Source organism: Chelonia mydas, chromosome 4 (assembly GCF_015237465.2).
Source record: "Chelonia mydas isolate rCheMyd1 chromosome 4, rCheMyd1.pri.v2, whole genome shotgun sequence".
Classification (NCBI taxonomy): Eukaryota; Metazoa; Chordata; order Testudines; family Cheloniidae; genus Chelonia; species Chelonia mydas.
Genome location: NC_057852.1, coordinates 56304658 through 56326273, shown reverse-complemented (window position 1 = coordinate 56326273; position 21616 = coordinate 56304658). Strand labels below are relative to the sequence as shown.

Sequence of the window (21616 nt, the reverse complement as noted above, 5' to 3'; positions counted from 1 at the left end):
GCTTTGCTAAAGTCAAGATATATCAGATCCGCTGCTTTCCCCATATCCACAGAGCCAGTTATCTCATCATAGACGGCAATCAGGTTGGTCAGGCATGATTTATTGAATCCATGTTGACTGTTCCTGATCACCTTCCTCTCCTCCAAGTGCTTCAAAATGGTTTCCTTGAGGACCTGCTCCATGATTTTTCCAGGAACTGAGGTGAGGCTGTAGTTTCCCGGGTTCTCCTTCTTCCCTTTTTTAAAAGGTGGCCAGGAGACAAGTTAGAAGGGGGACAATAGCCAGGAGACAAGTTAGAAGGCAGCATTTTCTAAATCCAAGAATAAATAACTTTAAGGCTCTGATCCTGATACAGGCTCTGCATGGCTGTGTCTTTTATTTTCAGTGGGGTTCTGTGTGGGAACAGGTCTCCCACCTCTTTGGGGCAGGGATTCTCTCTATATGTGTTTTAACACCTAGCACAATGGCGTGCTGATCCTCACTTGAGCCTCTAGGCCCTTCTGTGTTATATTCATTAATAATAAATACTAACAATAGGGAAGTGTCCTAGCAAAGATCAGCATCCTCTTCATGTTGTCATTTTTAGATTTTGTTTTCCCAGAGCTTTATGGGATGAAATATTTATTCTTTTGTGGTGGCATTAGACTGAAATTTCAAAAGATAACAGGGAAAATTCTATGACAAAGTCCATTGAACAGAACTGTCTGCATATCTTGGATGTTGGATTGTATTGGTCACACTGCTCCCTATTCCAGTTTGCCTCTGGTTCTCTTGACATGGAATACAGTAGCAGTGCTCCCTATAAATGTGGGATTCTCTTTTGCTTTTCATCCCAGCTAATCTGGGGTATTATGTGAGACCTTTCCCTATCAGCTGGTATTCTCGGGATTCATTTATTCCTAACTAGGAATAAGTTTCTATACTTGCCCTTTATTTCCAACTTCACACTTTATTTCACATCTCTTAATCCCTGCTAGATTGTGTTAGAACTAAACATGGATTTCCCAGTTAATTCTTTAATTTCAGTGAACAAATGCATTATTCTATTTGATTCCAATTCTTCCTTCTCAAATACCCCCTCAATTCAATCATCTCTCCAAGTGTAATTTCTGTATTTTATAACTCCACTATTACAAGCACTTGCTATGTTTTCCCCACAATCTAAGAAGCTTTCATCAAGTTACAGTAGCTTCCATTTAATAGCAACCTGGATAGCAAAAACTTCCAGTTCCTAGTAACATTTTGTTGGCAAACAATTCTGCCTTGTTGACTTTAATATTAATGAGATTCAGCTATTGGCAACAGTATACAGCTTATTAAGAACACTTTTTTTTGTAAGAAAGGCCCCAGCTGCAGGCAGGTTTGCGAGCCTGCTGCCAGGGAAGGAAGTGCTGGGATGTGCCCAGACACTGGAGCTGCACAGTGCGCTCTCCAAGCTGTGCCCCGTTGGAACATTGTACCCATGGAAGGAAGCACTGGGGTGTGCTGAGTTGCGATCCCTGGATGGTACGGGGAGAGGTACTATGAAACTCTGTGAACCCCCTCGCACCTTCACTCCTCTTAGAAAGCCACAATATCCAGGTTGAAGCTCCCCTCCCCACTGCTGCCCTGGCCACATCAAGGTTGCAGGGCTTCCTTCCCTGACTGCGACCTTGCAAACCTGCCTTCCACTTATTGGCAACTGCCAGATAATGGCAGTATTTTGCTGGCAAATGAGGGGTTGCTAATAAGTGGAATCTACTATATAATTAAATTTGGAAGGATTCGATTTTTGTCAGTAAATGTCAGTACACCTCAATTTCACTGTACGCACACAAACCAAGGAACAAATATTTTCATTGATGATCATTCAAATTGACAGGCAAAAATAAGAAAAATGCTGCTTGAGAACTTATTAGAATTCAGTTTAAGGCTATTTATTTTGTATATTTTGACATGTGATGTTGATAATTTGTGTTTTAACAGTTATAAAACTTTACCTTTTTGAATCTTGAGTCTACTGTCATTAAATAATTATTTTAACCCTCCCCTCCATAATTTCCCACAACTGTGAAAATGTTAAATAGATAAACTTAAAATGTTTTAAAATAAACATTGACCTTTACCATTGAAATGATATAAACAAAGATCGAATTCTGCCAAGCTGAATTATAATATATCTGCTCTGTCACCAGCGCCGCATTATCAAAGGAGGAAGAGCAGCTAAATGCAATGTAGGCCTCTGCTTGTGCTTTGAAGCAGGATTTCCCTAAAGTTGGCATGCATTGGAGGCTATTTCAGCCACCTTTGTCTTTAATACAGAAGTATATCCAGTAAAGTCTAGTGAAGAGTGGATAACTGCACTGATCTAGACGCAGCATTCCACACTGAGGCTTGTTACTGTGCATTGTACTTTTGTATCAGAGCAACCATATTGGAGAACTCCGTTTTGCATTGAGCCACCTTTTGGCAAATGATACAAAGCCCAAAGCCTCTTGCAAAGACTGATAAATGATTTGCTATTATACCTCATCTAGACAGGTAAGACTAAGGAGGGAATTCCTGTATCAAGGATGCCTGGAAGGTGCTTTGGTCAACCTTCTCTAAACCAAAGCCATTTCACTGTGTCCAGTCAACAATCCATCCCTTCATGGGGTTTAGTTTAGGAACAACAAAAAATTAACAAGATAAAAGTTCAGCTCCAGGCTTCTCCCCAAACTTGGGTGCTCTGAGGCTTCCGATCCCAGGACTGCTTAGCGTACACCCTAGATCCTCTCCCTTCAGAGAGCCACTCCCACCTTGCTTACATTAAACTGGAATTGGGACAATGAGTAATTTGCCTAAAGGCAGCAGAACCATTTTATCCCTTTACTAGCAGGATCAATGCCCACTAAAGCAGGGAATGGAGATTTCAGCCTATTACAAAGGGACAATGAGAGACCGCTATTCTTGTATGATGCCGATATTACAATAGGAATTTAGTCTTTACTGCAAATTTGCATCCCTTGAAGCTCTGTGCTCATCTGTTCTTTTTTCAGTTAAACCCTGCATAATCTCATCTGGGTGGTTTCTCCCCCTTAACTCTTGAATCTTCAAGTGTTTATCCAATAACTCTTTCTCAGTGAAAAACTGAATTCATCTTCTCCCCTTCAAACTCCAGCTGCCTTCACCTCATCTGTTGCTGAAAAATCCACTATTCTCCTCAGTCTGAAGTTTTGTAACCATGATGTCAGGTTCTTCTCTGGCAGCTTTGAATCCAACATTTTCCTTTCCAAAACTTTTAGCATTTGGCTCATCAGCCTTGCTATTTGGTTTCTCTTCCCCCATGGAATAGCACCAGTGCCTGCCTTGGCTGCTGCTGCTTACTCCTCAAAACAACAGCAATAAACTGACATAACTGGCTTTTTCGCTCCTGCCTAAGGAGTCCAATTAGCAGCCATGGAGCTTAATCCCAGTTAATTTCACTCTGGGGCTGAAGCAGCCAGAAAAAAATAGGAGCAACAGTTTTTTGGTGCTGCCTGCCTGCAGACTTCGAAAGGTAGAACAACACTATCACCGGGTTGTCCTCATTTTTGCTAGGGATGGTTGTGTGGTGAGGATAAGAGAAAGAAATTTAATTTTTATTCCAGTGAAAGTCAAGATTTTGGAGAGGCTCCCACTGTGGAGACAGGCCATGAAGGAGGTGTAACACTGACATCAGCTCTCCACACTAAGATTGCAGTCCCTCTGTGTGCAACTGCCATACACCTGGGGTTGCCAAGCCTCCAGGATTGTTCTGGAGTCACCAGGAATTAAAGATTAATCTTTAATTAAAAATTGTGTCCTGTGATGAAACCTCCAGGAATTCAGCCAACCAAAACTGGCAACCCTATACCCTATCATGATTAACATTGAGGGCCCCCAGGTGGCTTCTGCCCCAGCAAGGAGTCAGGGCCCCAAGGATGAGATGGGGTGCCTGAGACTGCATTGCCAGTGTAGTTACAAATTGCTTTCAGAACAATTTGCTACTGGTAGCATCTACTGACATCTAAGAGTGTTTTGCTTCCCTGCCACAATTTGCTATGCCATATCTTTCCCCATTGACAGGTCCTATGGCAGCAAGCTTTACTCCCTGTCAGCATTTGCTCCCCTGCTCTTTCCCACTCTGCTAGTCCTTGCAATGTCAGTTTTGATTTAAATTTGCTTTAACTCTGCCCCCTGGAGCTGGCAATAGCCACTGGGAATGGTTCAGTAAGTGTTGCTATAATAAGTAGACCTGAGGAGGGATTAAGATTGTACTGTTGGTTGTGTTGTCTTCCACAGACCTGAACACAAGTATTTAGCTGCATGCACTACAACTGCCATTGTCTGTGTTCAGTGTAGCTGTACTGAATGGTGGAGGGATTAGTTGGAGCAGGTTGGCAGAATTGTCAAGGCAGTGGTTCTCAACCAGGGGTACACAGAAGTCTTCCAGGGGATACAACAACTCATCTAGATAGTTGCCTACTTTTACAACAGGATACATAAAACACACTAGAGAAGTCAGTACAAACTAAAATGTCATAAAATAACTTGTTTATATTGCTCTATATACTATACACAGAAATATAAGTACAGTATTTATATTCCAATTGATTTATTTTATAATTATATGGTAAAAATGAGAGTAAACAATATTTCAGTAATAGTTTGCTGTGACCCTCTTGTACTTTTATATCTGATTTTGTAAGCAAGTAATTTTTATGTGAGATAAAACTTGGGGGTACACAAGACAAATCAGGCTCCTGAAAGGGGTACAGTAGTCTGGAAAGGTTGAGAGCCACTGCCTTAAGGGATCAATTATTCCTCCTTTCAGTGCTGAGTCTATAGGCTGTGTCAGCGGGGGTGCACAAGGACATTATCTTGCCATGAGAATTGTTAGCAGTCAGGTGGTAAACATGGTGGTCATCTCTGGGGCTGAGGGATAAGTGAACACAATGTCTCAAAAGCAATCCTCTGAGCAAGGGTAAATGGGAGATAACATTTTGCAAGTCTAGGGTGATGAGTGTAGAGTAGGCTCAGTTTTGAGTGGAGACCAGGTGTAGGCAGCTCCTCTTTGCTATAAATTGGACCTAAACCAAAGATCTGCTTGAGTAAAAAGTTATTTTGGGAACAGAGCACATGGGTACTATATAACAAAGTGCTCTGTAGCATCTGTAAGGGTAGAATGCCACCATGTATCTTACTGGTTTGTTGGTCAAAGCTCAAAGGGAGGAGGTGAGCTAAGGTTGCATTGCAGGGGTTGTGTGTACATTACTGTCAAGGTTCCTCCCCCACTCTGAACTCTAGGGTACAGATGTGGGGACCTGCATGAAAACCTCCTAAGCTTACTTTTACCAGCTTAGGTTAAAACTTCCCCAAGGTATAAATTAATTTTATCCTTTGTCCTTGGAATATCCACTGCCACCACCAAACTCTAACTGGGTTTACTAGGAAACGTAGTTTGGACACGTCTTTCCCCCCAAAATCCTCCCAACCCTTGCACCCCACTTCCTGGGAAAGGTTTGGTAAAAATCCTCACCAATTTGCATAGGTGACCACAGACCCAAACCCTTGGATCTGAGAACAATGAAAAAGCATTCAGTTTTCTTACAAGAAGACTTTTAATAGAAACAGAAGTAAAGGAATCACCTCTGTAAAATCAGGATGGTAGATACCTTACAGGGTAATTAGATTCAAAACATAGAGAATCCCTCTAGGCAAAACCTTAAGTTACAAAAAAAACCACACAGACAGAAATAGTCATTCTATTCAGCACAGTTCTTTTCTCAGCCATTTAAAGAAATCATAATCTAACACATACCTAGCTAGATTACTTACTAAAAGTTCTAAGACTCCATTCCTGTTCTATCCCTGACAAAAGCAGCATATAGACAGACACAAACCCTTTGTTTCTCTCCCTCCTCCCAGCTTTTGAAAGTATCTTGTCTCCTCATTGGTCATTTTGGTCAGGTGCCAGCGAGGTTACCTTTAGCTTCTTAACCCTTTACAGGTGAGAGGATTTTTCCTCTGGCCAGGAGGGATTTTAAAGGGGTTTACCCTTCCCTTTATATTTATGACAATTACCCTTGAATTTCTTGGTTTTCAGAGACTTAAGTTTAGCTACTCACCACATTCCAGAAGGGCACAAGGCACCACTAGGCAAGCTTTAACTCTGCCTTAATTTTTTGGGCAGTAAACTACCTTGTGTCTCGGTGGATTTTTTGTGTGTGATTTTTTTTTTTTTAATAATCAAATTGTTCAAACATGGAGAATAAGGTGATAAGTAAAAGCCAGCATCGGTTTGTCAAGAACAAATTGTGCTAACCCAACCTCACTTCCTTTGACAGGATAACCAGCCCAGTGGATGGGGGGGAATTAGTTGGCAGGATATATCTGGACTTGAGAGGTTTTTGGCACATTCTTATAAGCAAATGAGGGAAACAGGGCCTAGATGCCATTACTATAAGGTGAGTGCAAAACTTGTTGAAAGACCATTCTCAAAGACAACGAGAAGTCCTTGAGACCTTAAGCACCTTAAGACTGACAAATTTATTTGGGCATAAGCATGGAGTTTTATCCCACGAAAGCTTATAACCAAATAAATTTGTTAGTCTTAAGGTGCCACAAGTACTCCTTGTTGTTTTTGCTGATACAAACTAACACTGCTACTACTCTGAAACCATTCTCAAAGAGTTTACTACTCAAGTAATACATGCAGGAGCACAATGATATCCATGTGCACAATGATAACCAAGGCAGAATATGTTTTGTGGACAATGAGTCATAAAAATACTGCTTTTTAAAAAAATAAAATAAACTGACTGAAACTCAATTTCTAGTAAAAAGAAAAGGAGTACTAGTGGCACCTTACAGACTAACCAAATTATTTGAGCATAAGCTTTCGTGAGCTACAGCTCACTTCATTGGATGCATTCAGTGGAAAATACAGGGAGGAGATTTATATACACACAGAACATGAAAAAATGGGTGTTACCATACATATTGTAAGGAGAGTGATCACTTAAGATGAGCTATTAAAAGCAGGCCGGGGGAGGGAAACCTTTTTGTAGTGATAATCAAGGTGGGCCATTGCCAGCAGATAACAGGAACGTCTGAGGAACAGTGGGGGGTTGGGGGGAAATAAACATGGGGAAATAGTTTTACGTTGTGTAATGACACATCCACTCCCGGTCTCTATTCAAGCCTAAGTTAATTGTATCCAGTTTGCAAATTAATTCCAATTCAGCAGTCTCTCGTTGGAGTCTGTTTTTGGAGTCTTTTTCTTGTAATATTGCAACCTTTAGGTCTGTAATCGAGTGACCAGAGAGATTGAAGTGTTCTCCAACTGGTTTATGAATGTTATAATTCTTGACATCTGATTTGTGTCCATTTATTCTTTTCACATCAGCCACACTATCAGAGGCTCGTTCACCTGCACATACATCTACCAATGTGATATATGCCGTCATGTGCCAGCAATGCCCCTCTGCCATGTACATTGGTCAAACTGGTCGGTCTCTACGTAAAAGAATAAATGGACACAAATCAGATGTTCCTGTTAACTGCTGGCAATGGCCCACCTTGATTATAACTACAAAAGGTTTTCTCCCTCCCCCCCCTTTGCTGGTAATAGCTCATCTTAAGTGATCACTCCCCTTACAATATGTATAACACCCATTTTTTTCATGTTCTGTGTGTATATAAATCTCCTCCCTGTATTCTCCCCTGAATGCATCCGATGAAGTGAGCTGTAGCTCACGAAAGCTTATGCTCAAATTGATTACTCTCTAAGGTGTCACAAGTACTCCTTTTCTTTTTGCGAATACAGACTAACATGGCTGCTACTCTGAAACCTATCAATTTCTAGTGTATGACAGGAACTGGGAGTACTACTCCAGCCACCTGAGCAGCCCATTAGACAAATGTGTGAACTGTTCTGAGGCTCCATGCAGTCATGTCACACCTCTGTGCATTGACAAGGTGATATTTGAAACCCCAGAAAAGTATGTACGTTCGGTCTTGTTTAGAGTCTGTGTGCGCGCTAAGGGTTCATAGACTCCGTTCTCCTTTCGCAGCTGGGTACATCATTTCACAGAGGGAAGAGCTGCCCTGCCGAGGCACTGGGCCATGCTGCGGCTGCTGAGACGTTCCGTCCCGCCAGGAAACAAACCCCCCTCGGCCACCGACACCCAATTTCTGCAACCACCGCCGTGGGCTCATCCCAGGGGGGTCCCCTTCCAATCCCCCTGCTCCTCCCTACGCCGGAATCGCCGCCGCCGCGGCTGGCTGGCAGCGCCCTTACTCGGTTCCAGCCTCCCGCCCCGCCCCATTTGCCTCTCATACCGGGCGCAATTCTATCCCCGCCCCGTTCACAGCAGCGAACAGATTGTGACGCCAAGGGGAGAACCGAATGCCCCGACCTCAGCCGCGGTTACTGCGCATGCTCAATTACTTCTCGCTCCGGCCCCTCCCCGCAGGCACGGCCCCGGTTCCCATGGTAACGACTCTGGGCGTCCTAGGACTCTCCCAGCTGCGGTAGGTGTAGCGGCACCGGCGGGTGAGCGGGGCCCGTGTGGGTATCGCTCCCTACCCGGCTCAGTCACCCCGCGGGGGTTCGGTGCTAGAGGCGGGGTTGCCGGGCCCCTGGGGTGGGGGGTGTTAATCCCTCTGTGGGTTTCCGGTTTGCCCCCTCCCGGGGTGGTGCCGTGCGAAGTGGGGGAGGACAGCGGGGATACACCCAGCCCTTCGTGTGGGCGGGGGGATCTTGCTGCTCGGAGCAGATCTGCACAGCACCGGCGCTCGCAGGGCTCTCCACTGGGAGTAAGTGGAGAGTGTGTCTGGCGCTGTACGTCGCAAAGAGGCGCAGAAGCCGCGGTGCGATTCGTGCTGCATGCTCGGGCGGTGCCATGGTGTCAGGGCCCTCGCACTGAGCTGGAGGCTCGCTCCTGTGTTGTGTGCCACAAATGCTTTTCTTTTCAAAATATTATTTGCCCTGTTGCTATTTTAAATGCAACACAATGACGTGGTTCCAGTCTCCTGGAGCTGAGTCCTGGGTGTGCTGGAAGAAGTGATTGAAAAAAATCCTGAGGGGAGCAGTAGGAGCACCGCTCACTCAACACTTATCAGTTCAAAATACTTTCCCTAGTTTCTTGCAAACTGGAGCATTTTTAAAAAATTAAATAAGCAAACAATTAAGAGTCTGCAGTTAAGTTACACAAAGAATAGTGTGTTCCCAGACAAATTTGCAGTTGGTTAATATAAGATTTCCTTTATCCTCCTCAAAGTTCATCAGATACTTAATTCGCAAAAATCTAAAAACTTGCAAATGGCAAGAGTCCTCAATCCTCCACTGTGTGACATGTTGTTCCATGTTATACATTAAAATGATGCATCACACAGTGAACTTCTTTAACTGTGTTTTTATCCATTATTCTTAAGCTCTTTGTTTTTAGTTCCCATCTCTCAAAGCCACTTCAGCCTTATCCCTCCTCTTCTGTTTTCATCCTTTTCTTACCTACATTTCTATCTTCATATTGCTGCTGGTCTTTCTCTTTTCCTGTTTCCTGATGGCATGGTTAGTGAAGCAGCACCAGTTCTCAGGAAGGCCGCCTCTTCACTAGGGAATGTTCAGAAAACATTGCTACTGGTGCTAACACTACTGGGAGCCCTAATGTAGGAAAAGCTCTGGTGAGATCCAGCATTTCGAGCAGCTGAAAGTTGTAGCACAGGGGGAATTTCCCCTTAGAAGTCTGTAACATAGACATGACTGAAAATGCTTTACTTCACACACTGTTCATGGATGTTGTTTCTTGAAGTCTTGATTCAGCACAGAGGGATGGAAGCATCGCACTTTGGTGGTGGTCTTTTGTCAAGCTGACATTTTGTTATTCTTGAATATTTTATAAATAAGTATCAATTTTATACAGTTAGTCATATAATAGATAAATGGTTATACAGATATCTCTGACACCCATTCATGTAAGTGGATCATATGGGAGGATCTGGGCCCATGCAAAGTTCCGTTAACTTTTGACACACTCATCATGAACTTAAGAGTTTGCCTGCGTGAATCAGATTGCAGAGTCGGGGCTTTTGTACAGTGCCATAAGCATTTATGGTGCTTTGCAGATGAAAAGTGACATGGTCTCTGCTCCGAGAGCTTAAAGTCAATACTCTATTTGAGGGCAACTAAATGTCTTGATCCCTATTACTGCAAAAGCTGATTGGTTTTAATGGTGTGTGGATTTGGAGCATGCTTTAGAAGAGAGGTAGATGAAATAAAACGATATTAGCCATTATATAGAGTAAATTTAATAACTTCATTTGGATTCTATAGAGTCTATAAATTTGTTTTCCTTATTTTTAGCCATCTTAGGAGTGAACAAGTGCCTTCTATACAGTAAGTGTTCAGTTATATTCTCTATCCTCTACCACTCTCCAGTCCAAAGCCCTGTAAGATTGACTTTATTGATTTCTAGAACGCCTATTGTGGCAGCAAAGTCCTTAATCATAGGAACACAGGAATTGCCATACTGGATCAGTCTGCAGATATCAGCTTTATATCTGTGGACATCTGCGTCTGCGGATGCAGTGAATATCCGCAGACCATGTTTGCAGATCTTGGATGGATAAGGATCCAGATTTTCTATCTAGAGCCCTGCAAATCTGCAGATATCCACTGACCATGTGTTTGGATCACTGATCGGATGCAGATACAAATTTTGTATTCTCACAAGGCTCTATGAATCAGACCCAGTCTGTCTAATCCGTTATTCTGTCTCTTACAATGGCCAACACCAGATGCTTCAGAGGAGGGAATAAGAATGCCATACTAGGCAATGTGGGATAACCTGTCCCCAACATACACAGCAATCATCATGCTGTCTAATAGCGATTGGCTTAAACCCTGAAGCACAAGTTTAATATCCCTTCCAAAATGTTGTCATTAGTTAAGATTGTCATGCTGCCTGGTATGGGACACAGCTAAGAGTGCCAATCTCAGGTCAGACTGCCATAAAAGAGGGCATGTACCCCAAACTGGTGGTCTATTCTATCATAAAATTTCACTAAGCCAGTAACAAATGTTTGCTTCCAAAATACTATATTAGTTATAATTAGGGTGACCAGACAGCAAATGTGAAAAATTGGGACGGGGGTGACGGGTAATAGGAGCCTACATAAGAGAGAGACCCCAAAATCGGGACTGTCCCTATAAAATCGGGATATCTGGTCACCCTAGTTATAATGAAGCCAAAGACAGCCCCCTTTCAGGCCCTCTAGCCCCTCATGTACCAAACCAGACTTCTATGATAAATTATTATTAAAACCAAGAATCCCATATATTAGGTTCTTCCAGTTCAAAAGAACCAGAGGCACACCCAGATTAAATATATTTCAGTTCTTCCCCAAAACCCACTCCAGTAGCCAATCCTTTAGTAACTACAAAACTAAACGTTTATTAATGTATAAAAAAAAAAGAAGAGTTAAGAGGTTAAAATGAATCATATGCATTATAGTTGTTTGTAGATCAGGATAATAGCAGTGATTTTTAAATCTGCCAGTTTGCAAAAATCTCTCTGGTTCTCCCCAGATATTGGGGTCCTCAGGTCATTGTTCAAAGTTCTTCTTTGTTAGAAATCATAATCCAGAGATGTGGAGCAGGAAAGAGGCAAGAGAATGATGTCACTCTCTCCAATTTATACCCCGCAGCCCACGTGTATGGAGAATTACTATCTCAAACATGGAGTGAAGCATCACATGTTCTACATGCCCTGCTAAGTCAGTGGGCCTCCATTGTCCATATGCTCTCTGAGGCATTCTCAAGAGAGGCCTATTAGAAGAGTTGATTCTCCTTAACCATGTCTGGCTCGTCTGGATATAAATCTAGCTTGTGGGTGTTACCCAAGCACATATCAATGTGTAGGAAGTTATGAATCTTTGCTAATACACACAACATAAACAGGACAACATTGTGCAACAGATTTCAAATTTTCCAATGATACTTTATAGAAGATCTATTGCAATTGTATAACAGTTGTAACAAACAATGATATAAATGGTGACCTTTTTATAGAACATCACAGTGATAACCGTGGGTATTTTCATATCCGTATAACTATCCAATCCCTCTTTGAATCTTGTTAAATTATGGATTCAGCAATTTCCTGAGTTAGTGAGCTTCATAGTTTAATCACATGTTGTGTGAAAAAGTATTTCCTTTATATTGGCTTTGAATTTCCCACCTTTTTAATTTCATTTCATGTCCCCTGAATCACTTGCTTAATTTTAATATGTACTTCATGCTTAAGTGATATGCTGAATCAGAGCCTTATGGTCTTCTCCAAAGCCCATTAAAATCAATAGAAGCCTTTCTATTGACTTTGGTGGGTTTTGGATCAGGCCCTTAGTGTCTAGTCCATCTCTCATTGAAACCAGTGGAAAGACTCCCATTGACTTCAGTGGGAGATAGATCTGGCCCCTATTTAAAGTCGAATTATGCTACTCTCTTTCACAGAATATCTGTTTATCCTGTGGATTGTCTGATTGCTATTAGTAAATGCAGTACAATTTGACCCATGCAGAATAAGTAAAATGTAGAGAGATTATCACTCATTTAAATGAACATCAAAATGAGTTTAAAGGAATATTAACATAAATTGCTTCACTGAAATGTATTACCAATACCTTCCTGTTTTTGTGTACTTATAATTTATATGTAAAGTTTGTCCTTAAGTTTTGGAAATAAAATAAATCACCAAAACTTTCATACACTTATGAAGAAAAAAACTAAAATAAATGAAAAATAAATTAAACACTAAACTAAAACATATATTGCATCTTGCCATGAAGCTAACTTGGGCTGTAAAATACAATTGCAGATGTGCAGTAACAGATGAGACTTATAGAAGGGTTTGTTCTAAAGTCTTGTTCCATCTCTGGTCATTGATATTTTTGATCCAGTGACAGGAAGGCTAATCAGTGACTGACCATCTCTCAGTATAGACCACTGCCAAACAGAACTCCCTTTCATAGAAAAACTTATTTAATCACAGACACAAATACAAATCTAGAATTTCTAAAAATTATAATTCTTGACTGAGATTAATTGGTTTTTTTAATGACATGGTGGTTTGAGATGTTTAGATGAAAAGTGTCATCATATACTGTAAATCTGGGTGTTTGTATAATGTCTAGCTTTCACTTGGGCTGTGAAATACAATTGTAAATGTTATCAATAATATTAAATCCCTATTAACCCCCACAGCCGCCTCAGTGTAGTGCCCTACTGTATCTCTTTCCTTACCCTCCATTACCTTCTTGATATGCTAGTCTAAGTGATGAGGAACAAATATGCATTTTAAAAATTTTAGCACAATATTTTTTGTGTGCTACTGCTCACTATAGCCGCAATGAAATGGATATTGCTTTTTCAGAAAGGCTAATTTAAATAGGTTGTGCTACCTTTTGATTGATTGGTATCTATCAACTGCTCCTGACAAGTAACAGAAAATTTCCATTCAATAAATGTAACAAATAGCTAACTTTCTTTCCCCCTTTAAAATCCTGTTTCCCACTCCTATTAAAAGTTTATGTCTTGGGGCCTGCCAGCAGGTCTTGCAATACCTACATTTAAACCAAAATTAAAAGTAAGGGTGCTCCTGCTGCTAATGTCTCAGATCACAAACATGCAAAATGAAGGAACTGGCAGCTGAAGCTTTAATGGTGGGAAGTGTAGGCTGAGTACTTGAGAGGAAAGAACACAGTAGCTGTATGTGACAAAAAAGTCCTGTTAACATTTATGTACTTCAAAAAAGACAAACTAGACTGCTCTGTATAGAGACGGGGACTTTTTGGTTTTGTTCTCCATAAGTAAAAGCCTGTGTTCATACAGCATTACTTAGTTATAAAGTTAAGTGGTTTCTATTATTTATTTTGTAGGATAATACAATGCCTGCTGTTGCATCATTATTACACATTGCATATTTTATCATTTCTGTATTTTACCTATCTATTTAATAAGATACTATTGACATTTGACAGCCCAGTAGACCCTTAAAAAAACCTGATTCTGATCTCAGTTACACCCATCTAAATCAGCAGTACCACAATGCAGTTACAAATGAGATCAGAATCAGTCCCAGGCATTATGTCCCAATCCATTAACTCCAAAGACCCAATCCTGCAAAGACATATGCACATTAATCACAGGTGCAAGTCTTTGCAGCAGAGGGACCTAATTTCACATATTATGAAACAAAAGGGGAAAAACAGTAAATGGGGAAAGACTGAGGAAGGGTAAGGGTAAGTCATGGGTCACAGGAAAGACACTATTATTTTAAATTTTATGTGTATTTTTTTTTTTTTAGTTCAGAATGAGTACTTTGCCTCCTGTGCAGGTACAGTGTCCAAAGGAACATCGCAGCCTTGTAGAGCAGATGGTTTGCCCTTCAATAAAACTTGCAAGGTATGTGTGTCTCATTGACTTTTGGAAGACTAACACTTTTGCTTAAATAGCTTCAATCAGATATCTTAAAGAGAAGACAAATTATGGTTTGAGTAGTCGGGATATTTTAAAAAGCAAAAGTTTAAGACAAGAAAATCATCTATTAGCAAAATTACATGCACATAATGAATAAAAGGCAATAGGAAGTGCAAACTCACTTGTCTTTTTAAGATAGAACAATAAAACCCAAATGATCTTCTTGTCATCTAAAATATTATGTACTGAACATGTCCATACTTGAATTGGCATCATCTAATCCACAAAGTTGCCTGCAGTTTCAGTAAAATTAAGTTCAATGAAATTTCAAGATGCTGCTTAAAGACTAAAGAAAAGCTTTCAAACAGTCAGTGAAGTAAGTAAAGGCAGGAAAGATTAGTACCACCATTTTTCTTTGCCATTATGATAGATTTCAAAAGAGCTCTATTCGTGGTATACACTTTCTCCTAAATTTTCAAAAGAGTCCTTTCCTCTTAGTAGGTGTGTACAAATTGGCATGAAAAAATTACCCAACACTTGATAGTTCAAGGACTAAACCTACTCACCAGCCTGAAATACACCAGTGCCTCAGATCATACCCCATACCAAGTCATGTCTCCAGCTACCTGGTATGCCATTAGTTGGTTGCTCCCCACTGCTTGGGTTTGAAGACCCTAGTCTCCCACTGGTTGAGTACTGAGATCCCAATTAATGCTGCTTGCCACTCCAAATAAATCGGTTTAATGTTGGGTCACAGTAAATTCATGCTAAGCAGCCCTGCTTAACCTCCCCCAAATCAATTTATTTTAGTCCTAAACAAAGAGTTCTCTGCATTGAGAGATGCATCAAGGCTGAGGGTTTTTCTTCCTCCTGGACCAGACTGCAGCATTTAGAGACTGAGAACAGGATGTAGTGGGCTGAGGAGCAGAGATGCTCTAGCTGGCCTGAAGACCAGCAGTGGCAGGACTCCTGCCTGATTTAGCAGAGAGCTCTTGTATGGGACAGTCCTTGCAGAGATTTAGCAGAGAATTCTGTATGGGATAGGTGTTGGGGGTAAGGAGGGATGGAAGCAGCCTCTTGCCATCCTAGCAATGGGCTCCTTGCTATTGCCACACCCTAGTAGAGTACTCTGGGATGGTGGCAGTGGAGCTCCGCATACACAGAATCCTCTGGGGTAGTAGGTGCCCTTGTTGGCAGAGTAATGTTGATGTAGGCACCATATAAACACATAGATCCCTTTGCTGGGATGGTTTGTCCCCCTTAGAATTCCTTCTGAGGGAGGCAAACTCCCAGTTCCCTCTGTGCCAGAAGGGAGGAGTAGCAGCTCCTTCAGGGTATTTTAGTCCTAACAGTAGCAGCCCCTCTCCAGTCTAATGCTAGCAGCAGCTTTGGAGCGGTCTCTGTGCAAGCTTCGAAAGATGTCACCACAGTCTGAGTGACACAGGAGCACACTTACTATGCCACTAGCATTGGGACTCCATAGTAGATCAGTTGGCTGCCTCCATTGCATTCTGTTCCTGAAGCCTCACCCCCAATTACTTCTCTTTCCTCCCTGCATCCCTGTTGAACCTTTGCTCTCTGGTTCCAGCCATGCTCCCTTGCACCTCAGGCAGCCAGCTTCTTTCCCTATTCAAAACCTCCAACAAACTTATGCTATCCGGATCTGAAACAGGCAGAGGGGTGGGTGAAATGTTTAAAAGTTTAAGTACTTCAGTAGTTCACTTTAGTACGGCCTTCCAAGCCTCTGGCCACACACTGAGGCAACCTTTCAGTGCAATCCAGCCCAGTTCACGTCTTGCTGGATCTGGGGCAGAGAAATGGGGCTGGATCATTTACTCTGTGTAGCCCAGGCTTCCCTGAATCTCTCACTCCCCTCAGGCTCCCCTGAGCAAGCCCTGTCTTGCCATTTTCCCTTGAACATTCTTCCTTTCACTATGCCCATGCTCCCTTGGCATATACCTGCTCCCTCTGTGTCTCCTGCAAGGGTCCTTCAAAATCATAGTAACGTGGCCGGTAACTCTGACTTTGATTAATATAGCTTACCAATAGATAACCTTTGAGTAAAGTCTGTTACTATTAACTATCAAAACAATCCATGGTTGCCTTTATAAGCCTTTGTGTGATTGTGGTGTGTTTTTTTTTTTTTTTTAAGAACTGGATATGGGTATGTGGTAATTTTATTTTGGAAATTAAAGGGAATTTGTTATGGATGTAAGGAATCTGTTGGCATGTTTGAGTATTATGGTTGAGTGATAAATCATGGGAGTGTTAATGTTACTGTAACTTGATTTCTTTGATATTTTGTGTCTGCATTGAAATGTTGGGAAACTTTGACTCTAAGTTAACAGTTTTTGAAGTGGGAATAAGATAAGATTTAGATCTTATTTATCGCTCTTTATCTTCGCGTGGTTCTGTTTTGTGTGAATGTTACAAGGCTGATTTTTTTTTTCTTTGTTGTATGAATAAAGAATCTTTTCAGTAAAAGAAATTGGGTAATTTTGCCCTATAAGCTGAGGAGGCAAACAATTGTAAAACAGCTGCTTCAAAATGCTAGCAAGTATGGATTGGTCATCAGTAAGAAGATGACAAAATTGATCTTTTCTCTTAAATAAGAAATCAATTTAAAACTAAATAGAAATCAACTTAAAGGGAAAAGTTCTTTATATAATCTATATTTATGAAATGTGATGAGTCATGGCAACGTTGAAGTAGGGGGCTGAAACTGATTGGTAAAACAAGTGACAACTTCTGGAAGAAAAAGGATAGTGATTCTTACCCTATTTCGCCTCCACCCCATCTCTCAATTATGACAAAATGACATTTCCAAATAAGTGTACATGACATCTCGAAACAGACATAAGACGCAGCCAGATAATTTTCACATTCATAATTTTTGTTCCTTTCAATTCTGATTGTTTAGAACACCCTGGTTAGAGCTTTATCCTTTTCCTATTTGGTAGTAATTGAACTGACTCTTGTGTTTTTATGGTGAATAAGCTAATATGGTTCTTCTGTCTTTTCTTTCTTGTTTGTGCACAAATATCATTGATGGTGTCAGCACAGGTCTAAGAGAAGTGTTTATTTTTCCAAGTAGCTTGAATTCTTTATGATGGATATCTTCCTTGGCAGCCCCTTTAATACAGCACAAAACATTGTAGGTCTTTTGTAAACAGTAGCTGATCTGTGAGGGTGTGTGCGTGTGCGTGTTCAATTCTTGGCTATGCTTAATTTTTTTTTAAACTCTGGAGCATATTTCTCCCCGCTCCCCTCCCCCCCCCCCATCAGATTAGATCATTTTAAACCTGGACTACATGACAAGTGCGACTTTAAGCTTTGTGATGCATCTTTGCTGTCTACAGAGTGTAGTGTTTAAAATAAATAAATAAATAAAGATTCCCAAGAAGCAGAGGTGAGACAACAGACTTTCCGTCCATCTCACTGGAGATTATATTTAAATGGTGATTTAAATTAAATGTTGATTTGATAATTGTGAAGTTGAACATTGCAACCTCTAGATATTTTCTGCCTTTTCTTTGTATTTGGAATGCCTGAAGGAGCAGGAGGGTTCCTTTTGCAGACCTCCTAAAGTGCATAGTTTCAGGGCATTTTCATGGTGTCTAGCCAAAGAGTTTTTGTTTTTAATTACATAGTCATATAGTATTTCTCAAATATATCTACATTCTTGGCTAAACATGTATTGTGTAATACATCTTTTACATTATTGGACACTATTTGTATTGTCCTAATGGTCCATAATATTTTCATTGATTTAGGCTTGTAGGCTTAGTCTGCAGACTTTGATTTGGATTGTAATTAGATTATAATTTGATTATTATGATACATTTTTTTCCTAAGGTATGTATTTTCATGTAACCAGCAGTGCGTTCTATGTACATGGCCTTTCTTAGGTACAATTGAGGAATGAGATAGTGTACTATAAGGCTAATGTGCCATAACTGCAGTTAAGGCAGTAATAGTTAAGTATGAGATGAATTTAAGTGGCCTGTATATGGCAGCAAATTTTTTTCATTTTTTTGTTTGTTTTTCTTTCCTACTTCATGGGGTTGCTAACTTTCTATCGCACAAAACTGAACACCCTAGCCCCGCCCTTCCCCCAAGGCCACACCCCTGCTCAGTACTTTTCCCCTCCCTTGGTGGCTCACTCTTCCACACCCTCATTCACTTTCAGTGGGCTGGAGCAGGGGGTTGGGGTGTGTGGGGGGGTGAGGGCTGTAACTGGGGGGTGTGGGCTCCAAGGTGGGGCCAGAAATGAGGGGTTCAGGGTGCAGGAGGGGGTTCCAGGCTAGGGCAGGGGATTGGGGTGTGGGCTCTGGCTCGGAGTGTGGGCTCTGGGGTGTGGCTGGGATGAGGGGTTTGGGGTACAGGAGGAGGCTCCAGGCTGGGAGATGGGGCCAAGGGATTTGGAATGTGGGAGGGGGCTGCAGGTTGAGGAAGGGTGTTGGGAGGGAGTAAAGACTCTGGGCTGGGGGTGTGGGCTCTGGGTTGGGGCTGGGGATGAGGGGTTTGGGGTGCAGGAGGGGGCTCCAGGTTTGGAGTGGTTCAGGGCTGGGATGGGGGTTGGGGCTCAGGGTTGGGGTGCGGGATTACCTCGGGCGGCTCCCAGTCAGTGGCGCAGTGAGGGTAAGGCAGGCTCCCTGTCTATCCTGGCACCGTGCTGCGCCCTGGAAGCAGCCAGCAGGTTTGGCTCTTAGGCAGGGGGGCCAGGAGGCTCTGTGTGCTATTCTCGCCCACAGGCACAGCCCCACCCCCCAGCTCCCATTGGCTGCGGTCCTGGTCAATGGGAGTGCAGCGCCAGTGCTCGGAGTGGGGACAATGCATGGAGCCCCGTGCTCCCTGCACCTAGGAGCAGGACCTGCTGGCCACTTCCGGGGTACCGTGCAGTGCCAGGATGCAGCACCACCGACCGCACTTTTAACTGTCCAGTTGGAGCTGCCAGGGTCCCTTTTCAACCGGGCGTTCTGGTAGAAAATCGGACACCTGGCAACACTACTACTTCAGTGCGGTATATTTTGTAAACACCGTTTTATGTACACAAAAATGATTTTTGTGGACTTTTTCTGGCATTCATAGAGTAATAGGCAATGCTACAAAATGTTATCCAGATGTCCATACAATTATGGAAAAAATATATCAGAGGGAGAGGATTTAATTAAGTAATTAAAGACTGCAATGTAATACATATCCACAAAGGGGCAGAGATATGGATTTACATGCAACAAGGCTTAACCATACAATCTTAATATTCTTTTCTCATAGTTTTTTATTGAATAAAAGTTAATTCACATCACTGCTATAAAAGTAATATCCTCTAACATGATGCTCTCAGTATGTATAAGAAGGCATCATTCCTTTTCTGGTCAGTAAATAGTGCCTTTGCAACTCCAGGGCCTTTGTTATGTATGGGATTGGAGTCACAATTAAAGAACTGAAATGTTGGCTGAAATTGAATTGTCTGTCAGTCCAATTTCCAACCTTAGCACTAGAACAGAACACACTGAAGTCAATGGGAGTCTTTTTGGTGACTTCAGTGGGCTTTGGGTCAGGCTTTAATGAAGGTCAACCATTAGGATATGCTCTTGAGATTTTTAGATAGGTAAAATTGTCTCTGAGCCTAAATTACACTGCACAATCTGTGTGTGAGTAAATTTGGTTTCTAAAGAGTCTAGTACAAAACAGATTTGACGCTCTGCTTAGTCCATGCTGTCAAGGCAAAAACATAATGATTCCATTTTGGAAAAAAGTTCGAGTGTAGGGGGGTGCTAAACACTGATTTTACCTAAAAATGAACTCTGTAGTGTGAATATAAAACCATTGGATAACAGGGTCCCTAAATACCAAAGCCAACTCTTGCTTCCCTGCAAAAATAAAGATTTGAATAGCTACAGACCAAAAAGTTAATGTGATACTTGTAGGTGTTTATAAAATGTGTCTGATACATTACTTTGTCAATATTTCAGTATTTATCTGTGTTGAAGTGGCAATGATACATTATACATGTTGCAGACGTCTACTTTAGCACCTCCAGTGTTTCTTTTAATTTTTTTTTCATTTAAATTTAGGATTCATTTGATCAAAGACAAAGATGCCATAGATCATTATTTGGCGATGAATATCAAAGGGTTGTCAAAACAAGAGGCTGCTGCGTAAGTATGGCCTTTTTGAGGCATTTTAACACACAGTAAGTTTATTGTTTCCTTTGTTTCTAGTCATCATATTCAATAAAATCTGAAATTCCCCAGGCCTTACACCTTCCTGAGTGGAACTTGGAACTTAAAAATGATGATTCACTTCTACTGATTTTACATTGATCAAAGCATTTAATCCCATGGTTTTATTAATTCTCACATTTACTGAGGTTGTATCACATTTGAAACATTATAGCTAGACTGTGCCAGTAATTATATTTGAAATCACCTTAAAAAAAAAAAAGCCTGTGTGAAAACATCTCCTGTGGGTCTGAAGTTTTGTGAACAAAAAATAAATGTTCTTGTAATACTGAATTAACATTTAGCCAATCCCCACCCCCAAATGCTGATTTTAAGATGCAGCATTTCATACACCATTAATTCTTTAAAAAGCTAATGGATGAAAGCACACTAGATACATTTTTATTTCTTACTGTTGAGATATTTACATTTAAAAGTTACAAAAGACTACACACTGATTACTTTTTCTGCAGTGCTTTATCAGATCTGGGATTTTGCTCCATCAGAATTAATGAAGGGATCTTAAAAATTTGGAATTACTGGTAGCTTACAGTGGGATTTATTTTTTCAATATTTAAATAATAAAAAGATGCCTCTAGAAAGTTAATTAACTATTAATATTGCAACATAATCCCATCAGTGTTAAAACAGTCCCTTGATCCAACAGGAGTTGGCCAGACAGCCACATAGGGGAAAAAAAAAGTACTTGTCTCTTCTACATTTCAAGAACGTACCCTCAACTCTGTCTCCATATTCTGGCAAATACATGTCTTTTGCAGCATGCCCTGAAGGTTCCCAAGTTCAAGCTATTTCTGACCAAAGAAATGGGTGTAACAAGTTCAAGAGTCCTAACAGAGTGGCCTGCCAGCATCCCCCATTTCTTTTGTAATGTTCTGGATTCAGCTTGAGTGCTTCTCTTTACCACAGTTGT

General features: G+C 41.3%; 1 protein-coding gene across 4 annotated transcripts in view; it reads left to right on the top strand.

Annotated features, from left to right (window-relative positions):
* The window catches only part of TTC29 (tetratricopeptide repeat domain 29), a 214823-nt gene that overhangs the window by 7027 nt on the left and 186180 nt on the right, over positions 1–21616 (top strand). The window contains exons 1-4 of one of the 4 annotated variants that reach the window (XM_043545783.1): positions 8427–8514; positions 10346–10378; positions 14346–14443; positions 20539–20622. In XM_043545783.1, coding sequence (XP_043401718.1) covers positions 14352–14443; positions 20539–20622 — 176 coding nt within the window. In that variant the 5' untranslated portion in view covers positions 8427–8514; positions 10346–10378; positions 14346–14351. Of the gene's footprint in view, positions 1–8400; positions 8515–10345; positions 10379–14345; positions 14444–20538; positions 20623–21616 lie in introns of those variants that run through there. The other 3 variants (XM_043545782.1, XM_043545784.1, XM_037897363.2) reach the window with 3 other exon arrangements.